General features: G+C 40.7%; 1 protein-coding gene across 5 annotated transcripts in view; it reads left to right on the plus strand.

Annotated features, from left to right (window-relative positions):
- The window catches only part of znf521 (zinc finger protein 521), an 89,908-nt gene extending 86,594 nt beyond the window's left edge, over positions 1-3,314 (plus strand). For all 5 annotated transcript variants that reach the window (XM_072363290.1, XM_072363291.1, XM_072363287.1 and 2 more), the window contains one exon: positions 1,772-3,314. In XM_072363290.1, the coding sequence (XP_072219391.1) occupies positions 1,772-1,801 (30 nt within the window). In that variant the 3' untranslated portion in view covers positions 1,802-3,314. The remainder of the gene's footprint in view (positions 1-1,771) is intronic.
- Positions 3,315-10,482: the final 7,168 nt, after the last annotated feature.

Consider the following 10,482-nt stretch of genomic DNA (forward strand, 5'->3'; position numbering starts at 1 on the left):
CATTCCTTTGGGGTCCGGACTCACGCACATACACACACATACCTAGACGAAATGGCACTCACACAAAGGCATGCACACTCAGTTGAGCACAAATTTTCTCTCTGTGTTTCTCTCTTTTCCACACATACACATAGCACAGGCGCACACACTGAGTTCTAGCCGCTTTGCTCTGCCCGTGTCAATATCCTGCCATTTGAAGTCACGTACTGCAGGGGCTTCTGGGAGTCGCCAAGGAGCCAGGCTGACGGGTAATGGGCCGCATTCATTAATAAGGTTGCTGTGCTCCTGTCCCTCCTCAGCAACACCATGGATGTCTTCACTGGGGGGGTTGGTGGAGTGTGTGTAGGGGGAGGAGGATGGGTGAGGAGAGGAGAGAGAGCATCCCTTGGGGAGTCTCCTCCCAGACTCACTTAAAGGAGCTTTATTTTAGCGAGAGAGAAGAGAGGGAAGCAGAGGAGCTGTCCGGAGCTGCCGCTTTTAAAAAGGGAGAGCAAGGCGCGCCATGCTAACCTGTACAGGGGTCACAATCCTGCTCCCCGTCAAACAGCTTATTACCCCACCTGTCGGGAAGTAATCGCCCTAGCTGAAAGGAAAGCTGTCGAGGTGTTTAAATGCTTATATGGAGGCCGCTGAAAGGGTAAAAAGGGAAGAGATGAATGCAAGGGGGGCTAATAGGCGTCTCTCAGTACTGCCTGAGGGATTCTGCACCAGCAGGACTGAAGGTGACTGCTTTGGTAAACCTTCTCACTTCGGTTCCATAATCTTGATATTCAGTAGCAACTAATGCACGCTAAGTGTAATTTCACAATCTTGCCGTACTTATATCTGTGCCTATGCCCTGGACAAAAGACATGTGTGCGCTGAGGTGTGTGTTGATTTGTGCATGTATGTGTGGTGATGACTCTGTGACAGGTGTGTCTAGTCCATGCCAGTTTAGAGAGTCCAAGGCCATGTTTTAAACAGAGCGCAGCAAGTGGGGCATGTAGTTTGCATTAAAGGGATTAGCAGTCACTTCAAAAGATGACCTGGATTCAGCCCACCAGGGACACCAGTTACACACCCCCTGGTCCACACTCCCTTTAAAGAACCTGGCACAGCTGCCCCACTACAACCACTCTCAACAGTCTGTGTGTGTGCGCCTGCATATATTTGGGAGAAACGGCATAACAGAGTGATATTGTCAGCTTGTTATCCTGTCACGGTGAACTGTGCACTGTTACATACTTATAGAGGTGTGGAGGATCAAATCATCAGTGGCCTCACCTGCACCTGAGGTATTTCTTAACTTTTTTTCTCTGCAGTGCAGCACATTTAATAAATGTAGGCGTCGGATAAACAGGTCTCCAAGGATGATATTCCATCAGGTGTGTCAGTGCCTTGTTATGGATTTGTTGCCATGGATACAGCCTTTGATCGGGAGGCAGGATTTCTGAGGAGTTGGATGTTATCTGTCAGCAGTCTTGTGTCTTTGTGTTTGACCAGGGCTTCAATATGTTCAGTCCCAAAGCCACCTGCTATTGATCCACACACCGATTTGACTACTCTGAACATTAATTGGATCTGTGTAATGACAGCCTAGTGATGATGATGTTCAAACGTCAACATTATCAAAAAACAGCACTCGTCAATCACAGCATTTGAAATTAACTGCAGAGAGCTTGAAAAACGTGAAGGGTTTTGGAAGAGAGGATGGACATGTTTAAAAGAAGAGAGGAAAAAGAAAAGGTTGATCCAGTGTATGTAATCCTCTGTGCATTTTGTGTCTTTACAGAACCACACATTGACTCAGCACAGCAGCTAACATGGAAGAGCTCAGCGCCATGGCCGAGAACAAGGATCACATGACGCACAGAATAATGTCTGACCACCAATTACCGTCAGTGCAGTTTCCCACTGACTGTCTTGCACTGAACTTGCGATTCAGTCACACCACAAGAAACCATGCCACAGCAAGAAAAAAAAGCAAAGAAAACAAAAGAAAAAGAGGGAGAGGGGGACATAAAAGAAAGCTCTCTGTTCTTTACTAACCATTCGAAGACCATTAAATAAAAGGCCAACTTGTTTGTACATAGAATTCTTTACGTGTTGCTTAACTACAGCTATATTGCAATCTTATACAGTATTTGCCAATGTACAGTTCAGAATGTTTGTTAAAAAAAAAAGAGTAAAGAGGGAATGGGGGTGGGGGGGTGGGGCAATTACATTGTCAGTCAAACAAGATGGATCTTAACCAGTTGTGTAAAGGAGAAACAGGGTGCCACTGAGAGCATGAGAAACTGTAGGAACTGGCAAGAGATGTCAGGAGGACTCTTTTCATCAGTGGCACTCCTACTGCGCAGTACGCCACTCTGTATCCAGCTCTGTATCCAGACATGGTCAATCATTATGTGGTAGAGAAGCTTCATTCACCAGCATAGGCAGAAAACTTGTCTGTGTGTCTATCATACAGTAATATGGCTGCCAGAGGACCAGCTGTGAACGACGGCACAACAAATCTGCACTGCCTGTGCTGGGGTTCATATGAAAGATGGAAAAAAGAAAAGAAAAAAACAACACAGAGAAGAGAAAAACAGGACAGAGGATGGGATGCTGATATATGCAAACGCAGTGACACAGATTTGGAAAAGGCTAGTTCCCTCTGGTTGGCTCATGAACAGAGGCGTGAAGCTCACATGTGGCTCTCAGAGCATGGGGAAGTCTTCAGCCCACTGATTCAACCTGTACATTTCTCTTATTAATGTTTACTGCGCATTGAAGCCCGGAGATTACTGGAATTTTCTCTTTTTTTCTGTTTTCTTATTTCTATATATATATATATATTTTTTTTTTTTTTTTTTTGCAATGTGGGGGGGTCTATTTGAATTTGGGGTCAAGGAGAATAAAAAGAATTGAGTCCTTCTCGGGGATATACCACAGGTATATAAAACTCCCTGGCTCTCCTGGAGAGTGCCCACATACATGTCTTTATTTCTTTGCAGTGTTTCATTGCCCTCTGCTCAAGCTGGAAGCCTCTGTGGCATCATATAAAACTTTAATCCATTCTGTTATGTAAATGTTTTGCATTCATTGAACCTGAGATGCACTTTTGTATGAAACTCTAATGTTTTGACATTTTGATTGAGAATTGTTCGTACACAGTTTACAGGAAATCACCATCTCCTGCAGCAGAAGGACAGTTATCTCCAATGTTATTAAAATGTATTGTACAAATATGGAGTTCTGTATTTGGCAGACCTCGTTTTTTTGTGTTGCACATGTGATGGAAATATTAAAAACTGTATGAGGAAATGGCTTCATTGTGGCTCCATCTAAAAGGCCTCTCTGTGTCCGTATGCTAATGTGTGTGTGTGAGAGAGAGCACAATTAACCCATCAGACAAGACCTATGACAGCATAAACAAAATCACCATCAAAAGCTTACGCTGCTTTTTTTCATTGTATCAAATTGCATCCTATTTTTCCTCACTCCCTCGTGGCTCTCACTAACGAACATCTGAGCATCTTAAGGGAGGTCTGTGTTATTAATGACTCCATTACCCATCACCCTGTGCGGTCCCATTCTACACACGCTCGCGCTAGGCCTATTTAGGGAGCCTCCAGCACTCCGGGGGACCAAGAAGAAGATTCTTCTGCCTTTGCCGAATGGGACATTAGCATCTGTCTGTCTCAGAAAATGATTCATCAGTAGTGACACACAAGCAGCATAACATTTGTTGAAGCTTTCAGATTTGTTTTGAAAAGACTCTGTGGAGCAGCTCATAGCACTGTAACTACTCTGAATAACAAGACACTACACGCATGCTTCATCTGGAATGCACAGTGGGTACAGCATCTAAATTATACTGTATATGCTTAGTGAAAATACCATACTCTTATTGTGAAATAATAACAATAAGATTAACACATTGATATTCTTATAATGTGTACATTGTTATGGTCCATTCTGGTCAAAATACGTATTCAAAACACAAGGATGAGATCCATTTTAATGAAGACTGGTAAGCTCATTTTCAACATAAACACGTTGACCATGAGGTGAAAAACACCAAAAGTAGAATAAGTGCTACAATGCTTCACATAAAAAAAGCACATTTAAAAAACACACAAACAAAACAGACAATGTAACATTTTTGAAAAGAACAATAAAACAAAAACAATATTTCGGTGTTCATAATTCACAAAATCTGGCAAAATTATTTGCTGATGCATTTGTTTTAAAAAAAGTTGTTTCATAAGTTTCTTTTGAGTTGCTGTCTTTTTTCTTGTGTTTTTGGTTTCAACAAGCTTTCTAAGTTTTATTTTCTATGCATTATTTATTTATTCATTTATTTATCTGTTCGTTCATTTGACTGCTCTTTTTTTAAATGTTGTATTGTAATTTTTTTCTTGTTTTGTGATTTAAAAAAATTAATTCTAATCAGAGATATTTCATTGTTTTTCTGGTTGTGTTTCCTAAAAATATGAGTTTAGGTCTTATTGTGTTCTGTGAAATGTTATATAAATGTTGTGTTCTCTGCTTTGTTTGTCTCTGATTTTGTTGTTGATTTGATTGTTGGCATTTCTCTTATCTTTTTGATTTTGTTTTTGATTTAGAAATATTTTGTTCAATTCTGCGTATTGAATTTTCTCTCTGAGGCATGACATCTAATGTGCAAGCGGTCTGTCCTCTGTTTGCTTTTCTGTGATGAGAGTCAAAGGAAGGATGAAGTGACATACCTACACAATGACAACACAACCCCTTATCCAAATCAGAGATGGTATAGCCCAGCATTAACTGTCACACCAAATGCAAGCTGGGCATCCATTAAACAACTTTGCTAGCATCTCCCCGTGCCAGACACTTTTAATAAGCTTCAAGGGCATTTGAACAGATCCAGAACTTTGCTTTGCCAGAGATGGACTGGCCCACATCATCCATTACATTAAATTGGGTGGTGGCCTCCAGCTCATATTTATGATTTAATTAAATTCACTTGTGAGGCGTATCAGAACCACTGCGGCCTCCCTTTTAACGCCAGCCTAAAGAGCAAAACAAGCACTCACACGCAGTTACACACACTACTACATACACAAGTGTTGTGTTTTTGACACTCGCCCAAGTGTGAGACTTTGTGGGCGCTTTGGCAGAAGGTTCTCTGGGGTTCATTTAAAGCAATATAATTACACAGCCCCCAAGTATTCTTCCATCAGAAAGAAGCAGAATGGATGGCTTGTTCAGAGATAACCTAGCCTGGCTGATCCTCTATGGTGTCGTCATGCTGAACATAACCTTAATGCAAGTGGCACTCAATGCTGCTAAGAGCCTGGCCAGTCCTTTACGAAACTGGGCAGTGGGGCCAGATGTTGGGAGTAGCTGAAATGGCATTGTTTTATCCAGTACATGTGTGAAATAGCATTTTGTTGGGGGTTTTTTTTGGTTTTATTTTTTTTTGTTTTGTTTTTTTATATGACAGCCACATACCCACTGTCCTCTGGAGAAAAAGTGGCAGCCTGTGGCTTTATTAAAGAAATATGAGATCCTGCTGAAGCTGTGCAGTATGTTGCTATCCTGGAAGGAGAAAATGTGATATTTCATCCCATTTGAACAACCTGCGCAAATATGCATTCAGTGTATGTCCCTTGTGTTCCAGTGTCCTTGCTATAGCTCTTCTTTGGTGCAAAATTTAGTTTGGTGAAAACTCCACATTGTTAGGCTGCGCATTCCTCCCACTGAAGGAGACCTCAGAGACCTCTTATGGCATTCAATATGTGCGCCCAAGCGTGAGATCCAGCTCCATTTGGCCGGGAGATCCGCTGGGAGTGTCTGAGGTAACCCAATCTCTCACACCGGCACTTCACATCCACAGAGCCATCTTTTCTCTTCAGAACCGTGTCAGCAAAATGGACGCCTCAACCTGTGTGTGTAGCCCTGCCAGGGTGTTTATAGATGAGCGCAAGGGCCTTTGCTGTTGTAGTATGGGTAAACGACATGTGATTTTATGTTTTGTGCCCTTTAAAATGTACCCTCAGTGCAAAGAATAAAACAATAAAAAGGGACATTTTGTATCAAAATGTGTAGTGGCACAAACCATTCTTTGGTAACGACAGGAGTGGCAAGTCTGGTGATTCTGATCATATCAGCCCTCGCTGTATTCTGACAAATTGCCGTTCTATCCAGCCCAGTCTTATGGCTCATTTGGAAATAATGACCAAATTAAATGTATTTATGTAGGTGGATACAACTTGCAATTATTCATATACTGCCACTTTCAAAGTTCTGTGATGTATTTCTGTTGAAAGTTTCTTCTGTTTCTACATCACACCTTGTGTTGTTTGTCAGTGTGGCAGGACTTGTCCCCGTAGGAAGCTTTTTTTTACATGTGGTAGACATTAGTCATGTTTCCATGTAAATGCTTAGCAAATCTGAGGCCATTTTTTTTAATGTCTGTAAAAACAAAAAGGAAAAAACACATTTCCATTAACTGGCTTGAAGAGAAATAACTGAGAAATAGTTACGGACAATGTCAGGCATGGTTAAAATAGACTCAGAAAAAGACATCAGCGTCATTAATTGGCAAAGAAGAAGAAACAAACAAAACCAATGACCTTCCATATATATGAGACAAATATGGAGAATTTTTCAGGAATTTTCTTCAATTGTCATTTTCCTCTTTTGTCATCAAGCACTAATATTGTCTTATTGCCCAGAAGTAAAGCAGTCAGTCACTGGTGATCTGATTATGTTTTATCATTATGCTTTAACAACAGCAAAAGGTCTATTTTTCTCCCCTTTTTCAGTGAAGTTTATATGAAACCTTTTCGAATGCACTACATTAAAATGCACTTCATTCGAAAACAGACAGCTCCGAGATGTTTTTCCTAAACATTACAAAGAAGTTTAGATAATGAAGCGCAACCAAGTGGTTTTGGTGACTGAAAGTGATTAAAGTAAGTAAACAACAAGAAAATAAAGTAAACTGCAAAAATGAAACAACTAAAACAGTATCCCCATACTGAAGTTGAATCCAGGTCTTCTGGATTAAAGTTGTGTCCCTCTGCTATTACCCCTCTAGCTTCCTATTATGACACTTCCTAAACTTGAAACATTTGGATATGTAATGTCTATGACCACACACAAAAGTGGGCGGAATAAAATAAAAGAAAAAAATATTAATGTGTGTATTTGGCACTTAGCTGACAAAATAAATTATTTAACAATGCTTTACCAGGATTTTGCTGGTACTTTTCAATGGGTTCTATATTAAGAAAACTGAGTTGGTGTTGCTGTTTCTCTTCCTATTCATAGTTGTAAATACTGAGTTTCAACATATGTCCAATGAGACATCAGTGAGCACATAAGAGTGCAGTTGTTGGGGGTTTCAGTGATGGACATGAAACTCCACATTGCAGCAGCAGTCAGTGACTTAAACAAATTTCATAAAGAAGAATCTTATTCAAGCTGCTAAATGATAAACCAGATCCCACACTATCTACATAACATAGTGATCAAACAGCAAAGTGTGCTCAGTCAGAGGCTTCTTCAGTTCTGCTTAAAAAAAGGTTATATAAGGCCTTTGCTGCCAACAATAGCTATATACAGTAGCTGACTTTAGTGACTGATGACTAATGACCACTTCTTTGTTCATTTACACTGCAATATTATAATTTCCAATTTTGAGATTAATAAAGTATCATTCTATTCTATTTTGATTAAAGCATGTCACATGTAAATTGTGTAAACTACAGAATAAAGGACATAGTGTGCCTCTTTTAAAGAATTAATCAAAAGGTAATTTATAGATTATAGTCAAAAAAAATGTTTGTGATCTGATTATGTATTCCTAATTACATGTAATCCATTACTGCCCGACCCTGTGTATGAAAAAACAAACACATTCACATTCTTCCCTCCACTCTTCTAATGATCCCACTGTCTCATGTACTGGGAGAACTGAAGGTGAGTATTCCCCTCTGGTCATTTCCTTCAGCCTCACTAAGACAGACACCTGAAATAGACAATCTTTTTTTCAGGGTATGTGTGTGTGTGCGACTGGATGGGGGAGGATTTTCAAAAATGTATTAAAAACCAAGCAATAAAATATAGACCAGATGGGGTCAAACTCTCTGCAACTCTTCGAGCTATATGGCCAGTACAACTGGCGAGAGAGATGAGGACAAGGGAAGATTCTAACAAGAGGAGAGAAAAGGGAAAGAAACTATCAATAATGCAGAGTACACTGTATACAGCTGAAGGTAAAAATGGAAAACACACTGCATGAGAGAGAGGAGGGATTGCTGAATTCTAAGCTCAGTTCTTTCTATCTGCAATTGGTGCCAGAACACAAATTTGTTGGTTAAATGATTTGAGCTTTTTGTAACCAGTTGGAATGCCCCACTGTGCACCAGAAGCATGTGCAGCAATGTAAGCATAACAAAGTTTTCCATTGAGCTGAAGTATCTTCTGTTTGTTTAAGGGAAACACGGTATGTGCCCAAAGTGTGATGTCAAACAGACTGCTACAAACTCTCAGTTTGCACACCATCCTTTTGCTGCATTGAAGCAATGAACTAAAAACACGAGTGAACAACGGTCTCACTCTTTCACTGATGCTTGTTCTTATCTCTTCCCTTTTGGCTCTTTATTTCATCCTTCTCTTTTTTATAATTTAGGGCTTCCCATTCTGTCTTTTCTCATCCTTCTCAACCCTTGCTATGATCCCCTTTCACCCAAGTCAGTCATCTTTGCAGTTCCATGGCTCCTCCTCTTCTTTGGCGTCTTTTGTATTGTAAACAGCTCACAAAAGCATGGCAATGTATCTGCACATGTTCCCCCTGCCTCCCTCTCTGTTCTCCTAGCTATTTGTTATTGTCTTCTCACTATCGTGTGTGTTTGTCTCTATCACGCGTTCTTTATTCAGTTTTTTCCTCTGCGTCAGAAAAGCAAAAGTTAATTAAATATGGAACGAGATGGAGCAGCATCTCTTTAAACCATCATGTCATTAAAATGGCATCCCTGGGAGATCAGCTTAAAAGGAGTTGGAGAACAATGTCTCCTCAGTCAGATATTTATGGGCATGGTTATGTAAACATGCTCCCTTTATTCTCTATGTATATTTCATGTAATTATCACTTTTTGTTGCTCTTCCCCCCTGAGATTCGTAGAGGCAAGAAGTTACTGGGGGAATGTCATTAGAAGAGACTATTGTTACAGCGCTGCTATGATACTGCACCAGAAAAAAAGCTACATTCCCATTCTGGTGAAACCTTTTATCTATATTTGACTTCATCATATAAAAATGATCGATGTCTTGTTACTGCGTATCTGTCACTGAGACAGAAACCTGGGCCCTCACTTCTCTACAGCTGTCCATATTTAATAAACCCAAGAAACACACTGAGTTAAGCTTACAATAGTTTTTTGTCCTCCACCGTGCATGCATTCAGTGTAGCTATCTGAAAATTTGCTGATACATTACTGGTTTGATGTATCCATCTTTTAGAGAAGCTATATTATTTCGGCAGCAGAAGCCAGTGACTGGTGCTTGAAGGCCTGGGTGCCAGCTGACGGAAGCTGCTAATTAAGAGGGCTAGAGAGCCAGTGGGGGGCCTTACGAAACAGGGGCACCTGGGTCTCACATGAGGGGGCTGGGTGCCCATCACAACTCATCTGTGTTGCACAGAGAAGACCGTAGTCAGCTCAGTGCTGTGCCATGTAGCACTCTTTTACTCAAGCCCAATGTCACATACGGCTCACATAAGACCCCTCTCCCCCCTGTGTCGTCGTTCAGCTTCTTCACCATCACAGAGGGAGATGTTATTGCTTGGCATGATGGAAATGTACATGTCAGGGTGCATTTAGTTTTAGTCAAATGCACTTAAATACAATGCAGGAAGAAACACAGTGCATACATAATATAAAAAAGGTGCACACTCACACATCCACACAGACACACACAGAGGATTGGAAATCCCACATGCATATCTTAATGCTCCTCTCTTTTCCATTGTTCATTGAGTCTTCTTTGCTGTAGGGTCAAAATGTCTCTAAGTAATCTAAGTGGCTCTGACTTAAGGGACAATATAAGGTCTGCCATGAGTTCTGTCATTACACTTTCGCACACCAGAGGCAGATACAGCTCTCGACCACCACTGAACCTCATATTGCTATCCAACCCGACACCACAGATGCAGTAAACCTAAGTGAACCGCAGTTTCGAAAGTCGACAGCAATAACCACTGCAGAATAGCTTTTAATCAACGTCTGAAATGAGGGTGACTTGAAGCGTCGCCCCATGCTGATTAAATGTAATTGTTTAATTGCCAAGTGCTGGGAACCCATCCTAGGAGGATTCCAATGGAATTATTTAATCTCTAGTCAGGAGGTACACTGCAGGAAAAAGGCAGAGGGAAACCGAAAGACGAGAAAAGGCCAAAATCAAGCAGAAATAGTCTTTTTCTTTTTGAGTACATTTTAATGAAATATTAACTAAGGTTTACATTTATTT

Source organism: Leuresthes tenuis, unplaced genomic scaffold, assembly GCF_036924035.1.
Source record: "Leuresthes tenuis unplaced genomic scaffold, fLeuTen1.0.hap1 SCAF_14, whole genome shotgun sequence".
NCBI lineage: Eukaryota > Metazoa > Chordata > Actinopteri > Atheriniformes > Atherinopsidae > Leuresthes > Leuresthes tenuis.